The 13,862-nt window shown below is 37.4% G+C and overlaps 1 protein-coding gene across 4 annotated transcripts in view; it reads left to right on the forward strand.

The window, feature by feature from the left end:
* The window catches only part of kdrl (kinase insert domain receptor like), a 39,335-nt gene that overhangs the window by 20,623 nt on the left and 4,850 nt on the right, over nt 1–13,862 (forward strand). For all 4 annotated transcript variants that reach the window (XM_027135543.2, XM_047802278.1, XM_047802277.1 and 1 more), the window contains exons 20-35: nt 322–427; nt 1,489–1,773; nt 1,945–2,091; nt 2,504–2,632; nt 3,573–3,679; nt 3,961–4,096; nt 4,499–4,603; nt 6,402–6,515; nt 6,613–6,701; nt 6,793–6,946; nt 7,579–7,676; nt 8,074–8,196; nt 8,526–8,637; nt 9,671–9,770; nt 12,236–12,341; nt 13,284–13,405. In XM_027135543.2, coding sequence (XP_026991344.2) covers nt 322–427; nt 1,489–1,773; nt 1,945–2,091; nt 2,504–2,632; nt 3,573–3,679; nt 3,961–4,096; nt 4,499–4,603; nt 6,402–6,515; nt 6,613–6,701; nt 6,793–6,946; nt 7,579–7,676; nt 8,074–8,196; nt 8,526–8,637; nt 9,671–9,770; nt 12,236–12,341; nt 13,284–13,405 — 2,033 coding nt within the window. The remainder of the gene's footprint in view (nt 1–321; nt 428–1,488; nt 1,774–1,944; nt 2,092–2,503; nt 2,633–3,572; nt 3,680–3,960; nt 4,097–4,498; nt 4,604–6,401; nt 6,516–6,612; nt 6,702–6,792; nt 6,947–7,578; nt 7,677–8,073; nt 8,197–8,525; nt 8,638–9,670; nt 9,771–12,235; nt 12,342–13,283; nt 13,406–13,862) is intronic.

Here is a 13,862-nt window from a genome sequence, read left to right on the forward strand (position 1 = left end):
GGAAAATAAGGAAATTTATATTGAGACATGCTGAGACAGCATATATTTGAAGTGATGGCTGTACATTTTTATGGGAGCTCTTGAGTCTGCTCCTTTGCTAACAACTGAGTTTACTGTTATGTCTAATAAAATTCCACTAGTGTGCTGACATTGTATAAATGACATGCAACCCAGGCACACTTTCTGTGGCCCCAGCAAAACTTTATAATGCAACACAAACCACCACCATGTACGATATAATTACTTGCAGTAATTTAGGTTGTGTACTAAAACAATAGGTGAAACATTTGTATTCCAAAAAATGTGTTGTTTTTAACACAGACAGTAAGCACCCTGGTCGTGATGGCTAATGTGTCAGGGGTGTACACATGCAAAGCCAGCAATAACCTTGGAGAGAGGACAATGACAACTCATTTCTATGTGAATGGTAAGTGAAATTTATAGATTTAATGTGGTTTTCATGGACAAAAGATGAAAAATGGTCCCTGCTGGTTTTTATTATATGATTATGCAGACTGTAAAATGTGGTCCTTTCATTTGTACTGACTTCTACTTACATAAGCTAATGAATAACCTAGCACATGCAGGAATGCAATCTTTGCACATCCACACTGCATTGTACAATTAGGAGGGAGAGTGGGGCATTAATTGAAACCATATCACTATGCAGCATTGCAAATTAGAGAACCAAAAACAAAAAAATTGCCCACTGACATATGACATTCTGTGAAGTGTGGAGTTCCATGTCCTGAGAGCACTGTGCTTTTGGCATGGTTGTGTCCTTCTTTTATTCTGATAATGGACCACATTCTAGAATTGAACAGGAGGGTTATGTAAAAGATGTGCACATGAGTTTAGAACAACAAGGAAGAGTTGGGTATTAGGTATCGTATAACAGACAGACATCTGCCAGCTGTAGTTAAAGAAAGGGGACACGTTATAAGTAGTTAAGGAAATTAGCAAATTAATGCAATGGTAGGCTATAGTGGACCAGAGGAGTATACAATGGCCTAGAGAATGTGCTGTGCCAAGGTGGGGATGACTCTAACCACAGGAATGCTGGTGAGAGGGACCGAATTGTAATAACAGCTGTGTTCTCTTACGGAACTCGAGACGCTCTCCAGCACTGTGAATAAACAAGCGTGTTCCAGCTCCCCCGAGGCCCGGCCTCAGCCTGGTTCCTATTGTAACTGCTTCAGGTCGGCCATCTCTGCCGCCTTCCGCCAACAACCTGCTTCCAATTAGTAGTGATGAAACAGGAAATAACTGCACATTTGACTTTCCGTGACGGAGATGTGCAGCTTTGTGGGATACTACAGTATGCAGTATGACCAGACCTGATCACCACTTATAGAATTGTATTTGTAACGTGAATATTGTCATATAATTTATTGTCAAGAATCTAAAAATCTATGGGGAAATCAATGCTGGCTTTTGTTCCTAGTATACAACTTCCTAAACAAATCTTTCTTTTTTATTGTGTTCTAGAACATCCCCAGTCTTTTGAGGTCAAACCCATGAGAGCCTCTGAGGGAGATGATGTCACTCTGATTTGCCACGGCACACGGTTCCTCTATGATAGTCTGAGCTGGTATGGTTCACAGAGTCACCAGGTTCAGGGTGACAGCTCCATCCAGATCAGTCCTTATTCTGTGTCCCTATCACTCAGACTGAAGAATGTTTCTAGAAACAACACAAATGGCTATGAGTGCAGAGCAGTCAATTTGATCACCAAATCTGTGGTCAATACAACTTCCAACTTAATCATTGATGGTAAGTTACTTCTATTAATCCATGAACATATTCTTCATCTGTTTACATATCTACATTTATTCATGTATCTGTTTATGATTCCGTGGCATTTTCCATATCCGTTTATGATTCTGTGGCATTTTCCATATAGTTATCATATTCAGTTTGTTAACTGTTCAACTACTTGTACAGAGAGGAGAGTTCCCTGGTTGATTCAGAACTTGACCAGTCAGGATGTGAACAGCAGCAGTACACTGAAACTAACATGTCAGGCTCACGGTGTGCCTCCTCCATTTATTACATGGTACAAGGACAAGATTGCCATCACAGAAGGACCAGGTGAAGATGATCTGCTGTTCAAGTTCACTAAAATGTCATATTGTTTCATCACATAAAGGCATAATTTTATGAATAAAGTAATTTGTGATTTAATGATTTCACAATAATAGGGTGTGTGTACACATATAAATGCTCTTTACCTCTTGAATAAACAAGCATGCTCCAGCTTAAACACACCCATTTATAAGTCATTTTACTAGTTCCTCTTAATGTTTCATCATGTCTCTCAGTTTTTATCCTTGACACCACTGGCTCTTTCTTATTAGGGATAAATATAAATATAATTTTAAACTTTGTCATATTTATTCTGAATTTGTATATTCCTGTGATGCTGCTTTGAGACAATGCCCATAATTTAAGAATGCAAAGAGAGCAATATACTGTACTGTTTGACTATTAAAATTGCCTGCAGGAATCACTCTGAAGGACAATGGTGTCCTGATCATCCAGAGGGTGAAGAAAGAGGATGAGGGCATGTATGAGTGTAAGGCCAGTAATGCTGAAGGTGCAGTAACCGCTAGTGCAGTCATCACTGTACTAGGTGAGTATCAACTCACACTTCTCATTTCTTATAACCAACTTAGTAATCAGTAATTGCAACAAAGGATTGGTAAGTCAGTGCAAAAGTACTATTTTGATTTTATGCCGACATCACAATCCACAATGAGCCGAAATATATGCATATGTATATATTCACATGTATTTGTGTGAATAGGATAAAGAACTTAATCCTCCAACCAAACTTCTAGCCAAACTTTGATGTTTAACCTATCCCATGAGATAGATTCTAAGGTTTCTGGGAATGCCATACAAATTCCAAGGCATTTCTTTATGATAGAGGTTGCAGAGAGGGTCCTTCACTTGGGAGTTGACCTCTGTGCTATCAGCAAGGAGCTTCACTAATGACTGGCAGAATGGCTTCTTAAAGTAGCAAAGGGCTTGAAACCTGAAACACTCTAACGGATGACAAATGACCAATTATGGTGCCCAGTATGGTACATAGCAGTGTCTTCTCTCAGTGAGTCCATTTACATGATCCACTAGCAGTCACTAATGTTCACTTCTGTTTTCTTAGAAGCAAATTCTGTCTGGTGTTACCAAGTGAATGAATTTGGGATATTTGTGTGTGTCTGCATTAATCTTGTCCAAAGCCAAATAGAGCGGGAAATGTGCTTTGATTGCTTTATTATTTGTTTCATGTCTTCTGGAAAAATCGATTCCAAAAACTAAATTCCTTAGTCAGTATGCTGACTGGTGGATTTTTTGTAATTGATCACAGAGCATAGACTATGCTATAAATGAGGAAGTGTGCTTTCCAGAACTAAACATTGCATGAACAATACCATGTGCCTGCTTGTCCAAGCTGTATACAAAATGAATTAAAACAAAATGACAATAAAGTTAAAAAAGTTGCAAAAAGTGCCTCAGGGGGCTGGCTTACAACGGCTTAACCATTGGTATGTGCTTTTATCTAACTTCAGGCGATGAAGGCAAGCCAAATATCGAGGTGATCATCCTTGTGTGCACAGGAGCTGCTGCCACATTCCTTTGGATCATGCTCATTCTCTTCATCCGCAAGCTGAGAAAGGTAACAAATACATTAAGGCGTTAATTTTTTTAGGAAATTAATACATTGCCAATATTATCATAAGTTTTAAAAACTGGGAATTTCTAAGAATATTTGCAGATTGCAAATCTATGAGTTTTCCATAACAGAAAACGTTTAATCACCTTTTTTATGTGTTTTCTCACAACATAATAATAACATAGTAATAACACTATAGTTTGTAGTCTCTTCTCATTATGACAAAAACATTATTCAATGAACCCGTAAAAGAATATTAAATGCAAACCTCTACTTGCACTTAGCCAAGTTCTGCAGATCTAAAGACAGGGTACCTGTCCATCATAATGGATCCTGAACAGATGCCTCTTAATGAACAGTGGGATCGTTTACCTTATGACAGCAGCAAATGGGAGTTCCCTAGGGACCGCCTTCGACTGGGTGAGTTTTATTCACACATTGGTTTAAGCATAAAAACACCTAAAGGAACCACAAAAAAGTGAGCTAGTCTTAAAAAAGCCAAATACTGAATGTTCTCAGTATGAATATGGTGTTGCATTTCATGATGTTTGGCTTTTCTGATAAAAGCACTGTACCATTATTTCTCATTGACCTGTGTTTGTCTTACGTTTTTTAGTACCCCATAAATTCCCTGTGGAGAGCTAGAGTAGTGGTCCCAAGCTCTGCATATTGTTTTAATTACAGGCACATATCTTTACTGACAGGACAAGCAGCCTGATTTATAATCCTCGAGGTAGGACAAAGTAAACCGACAAACTTCTCTCTCTCTCTCTCTCTCTCTCTCTCTCTCTCTCTCTCTCTCTCTCTCTCTCCCTCTCATAGGTAAAACTTTGGGCCATGGTGCTTTTGGAAAAGTTGTAGAGGCTTCTGCATTTGGCATTGACAAACTGTCAACATGCAAAACAGTTGCAGTTAAAATGCTGAAAGGTAAGTTAATGACAAATCATTGGTTTGGTTATGAACTTTTGAAGCTTTTTTTTTTATCAGATGCCCATATCATAGGTTTGAACTTACATAATCACTTTCTAGTGAACTTGTGTACCATTGTGAGAATAACCATGTTGTAAGAATATGTCTCCATATATTAATTTTTTCAAATTAGATTCATATTTAATGTAGTAGCCTGTCAAGGCCAGATCATTTTGCTCCTACAAGCCTTTCACATCACAAGATAGATGATAATTAGCAGCTATGTTAGAGGGTTATAGGGTTTAAGGACCCTGCCGTTAAGAATGATAGTGTGCAGATATAAAACAAAGGTTAAAAAAAGGTTCATTGTGATGCATATGCAACTATTCATGTACATTTTCATTAAGTAGATGTTTTTAAATCATCCTGAGCTTAATATGGTTATTCCCACTTGGATTTATAAGCACATATATATTACTTTATTTGGAAAGAAAATCTAGTGTATGCATGTTCCAGTGAGAGTACACAACCGGACTACACCATCAGCATTTTTCTGAACAAATCTATATGAAGAAGGAAGATAGAATAAAAATGTGTAATGTTAAATGAGACTGCATAGCTTGAGAATCTCTTGGACAAAATATGTGCTCTTACAATATAGATAGTTTGTGGAGAGTATCGGCTACTTTGAAAAGATGTGAGAACCTCTCCAGTATTTGTGAGAAGTTGTGTGATGATGATTATAAATCAGAGTGATGCATTATTCCATTGGGGTCACATTATCATTCCTCCTTAAGCATTAATCATTAAGAGAGAAAAGCTGCCTGGATTAGTTCAATCAGCCTGGGTTAGTTTCAATCAGCCTGGGTTAGTTTCAATCAGACTGGGTTAGTTTCTAATAAAAAGCAGCAAACTACCTTAACTTTCCTGTGTGTTTTGAAATACAATGTTGGTGAAAACTAAATCTAATCATTTTGTGAAATATCTTGCTAATTTTCTTTCTGTTTACATACAACAAATCTGTCTTCGAATGTAAAACAACAAGGGAGTTTCCATGGAAAAAATTGTCCTCAGGTTTATTATTGTCAAATTAACTTAAAATATAACAGCAGTTTTTCTTAATGGACCTCCTTGGGAGGTACTGTACCACCAGTCTTGTTTTTATTACTTCTTTCTGTAGGCATAGCTTTTCTGTGACATTTTGATGGAGTTACACCATAGAAAATAATACATGTTAGAAAACAAAGCCTTTCCAGACCCTTTGAACTTTAATGCTCACCAGGCTCATGTGCTTGACCCTCATTTTTTATCTCGATAATATGTGCAATTCTGTCAGCAAAGTTTAGTTTAATATTTATATAAATCTTGCATCCATTGACATACATAATTATAATTCAACTATTTTATCTGTTGATTTAAGTATGTGTTTCCTGTTATTATAATCTGTTTAGAAGCATCTTAATGACACATTATCAAGTTATCTGTTTATTTGTTTAAACAGCAAGTTATAGCTCATTGCTTAAAACAGGGTGGTGTAAATAAATTCCACATTTGTTGCAGAGACACAAAATGTAGGCCTTTAGATAATATATTTTCATACATTTATCTAATATATATTATAAACTACAGTCAAATCTATATTTATCAAAAATCAAAATACATCTCATCAGTCATTTAACTTCCAGAGGATGGTGTGTGCTTTTGTAAGAGCAGCCATTTATTCTGCCTTCTTTATTCTTGGATCAGAATCAAACGGAAAAGATTTTTCACTGATAATCTGTTTTTCCTTCTCCTTTTCTCTTGTCATCTATAATAGGAGGAGCTACAAACAGCGAATGTAGAGCTCTTATGTCTGAACTGAAGATACTGATTCATATTGGCCACCATCTCAATGTTGTCAATCTATTGGGAGCCTGTACTAAGCAAGGAGGTGAGATTATAGGGACTATGCTCATGTCCTAATTTAAAAAAATTCTATGAGAAAGGATAAGAAATCCACATTATATACTAATCACTGCTTGTTTCAGGCCCACTGATGATTATTGTGGAGTTCTGCAAGTATGGCAACCTTTCTAACTATTTGAGAGGGAAGAGAGGAGACTTTGTGGTTTATAAAGTAAGTATAAGATGTGCATTGGGATATGATGAGTAAATAAGATTGTGACATGTCTTTTTTTATACTAACTGTTGCATATTTCCCTGATTAGTCTCAGGATGGGAAAGCGATGCTGCCAAGTTCAGGGTGCGAACTAAGTGAACTTCTCAAGCGTCGACTAGAGAGTGTGGCTAGCACGGGAAGCTCAGCTAGCTCAGGCTTCATTGAAGATAAGAGCTACTGTGACTCAGAGGAAGAAGAGGAAGGTAGTGGCTGAATGTCTTCCTTCCCCTCCTACAGTCTTACCCCTCTCACCTACACCCATCCCTGCTTGCTCCAAAGGCTTCTCTGGATGTTTTTGTCCATTTCAATTTGATCGGATGCTTCCTCCAGGATACATAAATACAATTTATATTTATCGCGACCCACTGTCGCCTACTGTGCGTAGATCTTGTTTTTTTTATTTCCTGCCTCATACACAAGCTAATGTGTTCCCGGCATTCTGTATTTTGCCTGTTATTTTGGGTATTGATAAACTGTTTATCCAGGTAGAACAGAGGAAGCAAAACCCCCCCCCCCATCACTATTACCACCCCACACCCCCACAATCTTCACCCCTCCACCCTCAAAAACACACCACCGCCACGCCCGAGGACAAGCTATTTCAAACATCTAAAAATAAATGCCAGAAATTTCAGCTATATTTACAACATAAGGAAGCATCTGAGGAAAACAACTCAAAGTTCAAGACAAACATACAGGCTTCACAGGGAATGTTTATCTTCTGCATATTATCAGGGGTAGAGAAGGCCTTGGGAAGACTTCATGTCTTATGTTTCTTCAGTGGTTACAAATGGACGTTTTTTTGTTGCTGATTTTGTTTTACTATTTCACACAGAATCTGAAGATTTGTATAAGAGAGTGTTGACACTAGAGGACTTAATTTGCTACAGCTTTCAAGTAGCCAAAGGCATGGAGTTTTTGGCTTCACGAAAAGTAAGTGCATAAAATATAATAATTAAATTGCTGCCCTAAGTACTGATAATTCCAAATCCTGCTTGTTAAACAGCAGTTCTTCTGATTGCCTAATTTACTGCACACATGTAAACCTGCACAACTATGCTCACATACAAATTGGGCAAATTCACAAATGTAATATGGACATTAGATTTTATTTGGTTGGGCTGTGGAGCTCATGTTACTGTGGTTTAAGTCTCACGTTCTGCATGATCACATCAGCTGCTCCACATTATCACACCTTTCTTCCATGTGTTGAACCACATGGTAGATAAAACATGAAATACTGGCAACCCAGACAATTCCTCTCTTCAAGTCTGACATGTATGAATTTGAAACATATTATAAGTAAAGAATTTGCCCTTTTTTTCCCCAGTGTATTCACCGTGATTTGGCAGCACGGAACATCCTGTTGTCCGAAAACAATGTTGTGAAGATATGCGATTTTGGACTAGCCAGAGATGTGTATAAAGACCCAGACTATGTCCGCAAAGGAGATGTAAGTGTGCAATTTTAAGTATTTAACTGTAGATGGATAACTATAATAACAGCCTTAGAGTTGACTAGAATTGAAAAATGGAAAAATGAGTTTGCTGATGCCAAGAGTTGCTGGCATGTGCTCAGGCATTTATTAGCCATTGACAATATTATTCTGTTCAGAGGATGTTTGCCTGGTGTCGAGTGTGGTCACAGATGTCATGCTGATTTTGTATTTAAGCAGATTTGCACAGTTTTACAGTCTGTTTGTCTGTGTTTATGGCTATAGTTCACTCAGGTGAATCAGGGGTCTGGCTGAACACTTCGAATAATCTGCCACTCTTTCCACAGGCCAGACTTCCTCTTAAGTGGATGGCGCCAGAGGCCATATTTGACAAAATCTATACTACACAGAGTGATGTTTGGTCCTTTGGCGTTCTAATGTGGGAGATCTTCTCTCTGGGTAAATATCAGTCCTGCCCCTGATGGGTGTAGGTCACAGTCATCTAGCAAATACAGTACATGCTAACTACATAGATAAATGTGATTTAAAATAAAGACATATGGCATCAGGTAAATATTATGTAATCACCTGTTAAAAAAAAAAAGTCACAAGCCTTATATGTATCAAACTGATGTGGAAATGTGGAATTTTTGTACAGGGTGCTATCTTAATATACACTTATTGTATTTTATTGCATGGCTTATTGCAGGAAATTTTGAGTTACTATATTAATATTAATAATTGTCTTACTGGATTATGAAATTTTTTGTATTTTATTTTGCTATTTTGCCAATATAGTATTCCACACAGCAGAGTTTTCACATTTACAGATAAAATTATTTCACCATGTGTTGTGTTTCCTCATGTCCTTGGACAAAGTCACGTAGGGGAAACCGTGAGTTGTCCAGAGTCATGTGACAATGTTTAAAGAGCAAATGGTCACATCAGACCCAAAATACACTCTCATGCATATATCTTTGGGTTGTGGTTTTGTGCTCTTAACTTTGTGTGGTGGACTTCTAGCCTTTTTTTGTTTGTGTATATTTTGTATCTATTAGCGACGTATCTATTAGTGTGACTGAATAAACCATAATTTGCTCTAGGGTTAACCTTTTTTGTGCCATTTATTTGTATTGGATATTATATGAAATATTTCATGCAAGTACGAAAAAATATTGTTCATAAGCCCTGCCATGTTTTGGATTCAGTTGCAGCCCCCACTCTTGTGGGTTGCTAATTTATGCAGGTTTTGTCAAAATGTATTTATACTAAAAGCTAACTTCTGCTTTTACAAACCTTCTTTTGATCATTTTCCTCATACACATTCTGTAAAGTCCCACTATTTGTAATTCTGTGATCCTCACTTTTCTCTGCTATAAAACCGTTCTGCAATTTGAAGGCTTCCTTAGCAGTCTCTTTGAAGTGATCAATTCTTTGCAGCAGGAAATGGCTTCATAGCTGTTCTGATAACCATTCTCTTTCTTCTCCCCAGGTGCCTCTCCTTATCCTGGTGTACAAATTGATGAGGAATTCTGCTGCCGCTTGAAAGAAGGCACCAGAATGCGAGCTCCTGAGTATGCTTCCTCTGAAATGTAAGAGTCACTCTGAAAATGTATAAATATTTTATATACATTATACTTTTGTACTTTATAACATAATTCAAGTGTCACAAAATATTGTTGCTGAAGAGATGGTCACAGTTCTTATGAAGGCTTCTGACAGAAATTGTATCATCTTTAATGCTTTATAGGAGGCAAGGCTATTTTTACTGTTGGACACAGCATGGTATGCTGCTGAACAGTTTCTGAGAATTTTATGTGAACTTGAAGAGACTAGAAAAACCTATGCACTCAAGTAAAGAGACTGAACAAGAAATCTGAAAAGAACAAAAGCTAGATTAAGATGATACAATTACCTAATGAATGCATGAAAAACTAGGTATCTATCTGATCTAGCTAAATAGACATATGCCTATATTCTTTAGATGTAAATAGGTATGATTTGGACATGACTTCAATCTTACATCAGTCCAAAGAGGAAAGCTCAGATTTCTGGGTCTTCCGATAAGAACTGTGGCTTTTGTGCACCTAGTCTAGAGGACTCAGTAAGGGGCTTCTATCTAAAGCTCAGTCTGGAGAGTGTTACTGCCTGTTCCTAATCAGAATGCTGCTACACTAAATCTCTGTTCTTGAAATATGAGCCTTTGCAAGCTGCTAGCTATTCAATTGTGTCAAATTCCTCATTTTTATTGATTTCAGAAGGTTAAACACAGTGTTATATACACTAGGATTTAGGAAATAGAATGTTAACAGGTCTCATTTTTGCAGCCATTCATTCCAAGTCAAGGCAAATACACATAATAGGACAAGGTAAAATGATGATTGGAGATGACTTGAAAAATGTGGTCCAGACATCAGGCTTTATGGATGAGGTACCCAGGCTCTCATAAACGATGTCAAGCTGGTGCCAAGTTACTCTCTTACATCCTAAAGGACAAAGACTATTCATGTGGCCCCAAAGAATTTGTTAATGGAATTGGTTTAATATAGTATTCTGCATCATCTCTATCTTTTTTTTTTAAAGGAGCAAGAGCTCCCACATTTCTGCTATTGCTTTTTTTAAGGATACCTAAGATATTGATCTCACATGAAGGCATCAGTCATGCTCCTGACTCTGACCCTTGTCTAAATCACCTCATAATGTGTGTGATAAAAGAGATTACAATATTTTGGGTGATAAATCAGCATAGTTTCTTCACTGATTAGGAATGTGACCTTCCAGACTTTAGTTCGCTGATTCACTCTGTCAAGAATTCAGGTCTCAGTCCACCAAACACATTTAAAAACTGCTCAAAGAATGCAGACCTAGCACATGTAGCATTTGTGACTTGTCCAGCATAAAATCTGATGCTTGATTACACAATCTTTGAAGAAATCTTTTTTTTTTTTTTTTACTTTTGACTGTATTATAAAACACACAACATAGTGATCAATGAAAAATAACCAGCTTCTATACCAAGTTTCTGTTAGTCAGGGATCTCCATGTAGAGCAGAAATTGTTTTATTTAATTAGGTTTCCTCCAGGCACTCCGGTTTCCTCCCCCATGGTAAGTTGATTGGCATCTCTGGAAAATTGTCCGTAGTGTGTGATTGCGTGAGTGAATGAGAGTGTGTGTGCCCAGCGATGGGTTGGCACTCCGTCCAGGGTGTATCCTGCCTTGATGCCCGATGATGCCTGAGGTAGGCACAGGCTCCCTGTGACCCGAGGTAGTTCGGATAAGCGGTAGAAAATGAGGGAGTGGGGGTGTTTTACTAGTAATTAGTGAATCATACCAACAATCTAGGAGAAGAATATGTGGAAATATATATTCTGAAAACAAAGGAAAATGCTTAATAGAGGTCAATTTAGCCTTAAGCTGAGGATATTTAACAGGGAACTGTATGTAAATAACATCCTTGTGCAGAAATACAATTAAAACAGGATTGGCACAATCATTCCATGTATCCACTCTCAGCACTGCTTCAGAGCCTCATACCTGAATTCCTTTATCACAGTTACTCCGATATATGGAGCTGAGATGTACCACATGGAGGGAGGTGCTGACAGCTCTTCAAAGGCAAAGAAGGCGCCTCTCACCTCTAATGTTTGTGTTGAAAGCAACAGAATTGACCGCTCATGTGACACCAGAAATTATTAATGACAGACTATAATAGGATAAAGGCAAATGAGCTGGCAGAAACGTAGAGGTCAGGTCAGATAGCCTGTAGTGTTGGGGAGGTGGTAGGTTAAGATAGACTTAATGGTTGCAAGGGGAAAGAGATTTATGAATGCAGTGCACAGAGCACTGTGTGACTATGTTTATGATCTACTCCTCTGCACTAATGTGTTGACAACTTGATATATAACTGTATGTATAGATATTGTATGTGTAGTGTCAGGCCATCTAATGAATAAATAAATTATAGTATGCTTCTAAGCATATTTCTTAGATGATGATGATGATGATGATGATGATTATTGTTATTATTCTGTGTGTTTATGTATGTGGCCCTTGTAGATATGAGACCATGCTGGACTGCTGGCATGGAGAACCACAGCAGAGGCCCACTTTTACAGAGCTAGTGGAGAGACTAGGAGACCTTCTTCAGGCGAGTGTGCAGCAGGTGAGTGAGTTGTTCAAATGATCCTTAATTTGTTTAAAAGGATATCAATTCTAAAACCTGCTTTGATTTATTAGCCCTATAGCCAAAGCTAGAACCCTTGCTGGGGCTATATAGCATAAAAAGATAAATGCATAAAAATTAATTTTGGGCATTGATTCAGTAAACGAGTCATTGTGCTCAGTATCCTCTCAGGAAGTGGCAGTTTTGATTGGTTCTAGGCATGGTGAGGATATTACGAGGAGTACGAGGATATTAGAGTAAGTGAGAAGGGAAACGCCAATCAACAGTCTTAGTCACTTCCTTTGACAAAAGAAAAGGAGGAAAGCTACACCAGTACAAGATGTATAAAATGATTTGTGCCGTTATGTTTGTTTTTACTAAGTTAAACCAAGCTTGCATTTTTGTCTTAACTTTGCCAGAGTATATACTCTTGAAAGGCTTAGTTTAAATCCTGATAAAAGAAACTTGCATCCTGGCTCATTATTAAACAGGGACAGTTCAAAGAGTGTGTGAACAGAATGTATAATGTTGTAAGTCTGTCAACGTTTTGATACGGGAAAGAGAGTTAATTGTCCCATATTAAACTACAAACTAATGTGGAAGCGAGATGTCAACTCTATCAACTCTAGATATCAATGATGGAATCCATTCTGACTCAAACTCAATTAGGATTAAAGAAGTCTGGAATGTTTAGATATCAGACAGCACCTCAGTGCTCAAAAATACTGTCACACTGTTCAGAGGATTAATTTAGTGTGATGTTTTCTTTTGTCTCAGGTAATTTTGCTGTATATGAAATGTCCCCACAGTACATACTGTATACAGAATGTAGAAGTTCAGATTTCTCTAAACTTTGAATTACCTCATACTGCAATAGCATAGGCCTGGTGATGTCATTGTTATTGTGGGGGCCTCAGTCAAAATGGCTTAACTTTCTTTCAGGAGGGTAAACATTACATTCCAATCAACACAGCACTGCTGACTAAAGAAGATCCGTTAAATACAGACCATTCAGAGGAAACTTCTTTGAGACCTGTCTCCCTCAGAACCTCAGGAGGCTCGTGGTAAGCATATCATTATAGACATATATGTATAATTGCTTGAAACCTTAAACTGCAGCAGCTGTTGTGTGTGATATGTCCAACTCTCCAAAACCTACAATATTTGATCATGGATATTGTTGACTTTTGTGCATGTATTAATTTGCACAAATCTTTTTTTTATTCTGTGCAAATAACCTAACCATTTTAAAATGTACTGTAGATTAAGTGTGGGAACATTGTTGTCTATGGTTATTTTAAATTCTGATTTACTCTTTATATATATATATATATATATATATATATATATATATATATATATATATATATATATATATATATATATATATTACAACACAGTTTTCACTGTTCATTAGCAGTACATTTAGGCTGAAGGCAAAAAGCTCTGTGTGGCTTCTGATAAGGCAGGTACAGCACTGAGAGTCACAGGCTCATTGCACTATGGGCCCCTTATGGAATT

The sequence above is a fragment of the Tachysurus fulvidraco genome, chromosome 17 (genome assembly GCF_022655615.1).
Source record: "Tachysurus fulvidraco isolate hzauxx_2018 chromosome 17, HZAU_PFXX_2.0, whole genome shotgun sequence".
In the NCBI taxonomy this organism is placed as follows: domain Eukaryota; kingdom Metazoa; phylum Chordata; class Actinopteri; order Siluriformes; family Bagridae; genus Tachysurus; species Tachysurus fulvidraco.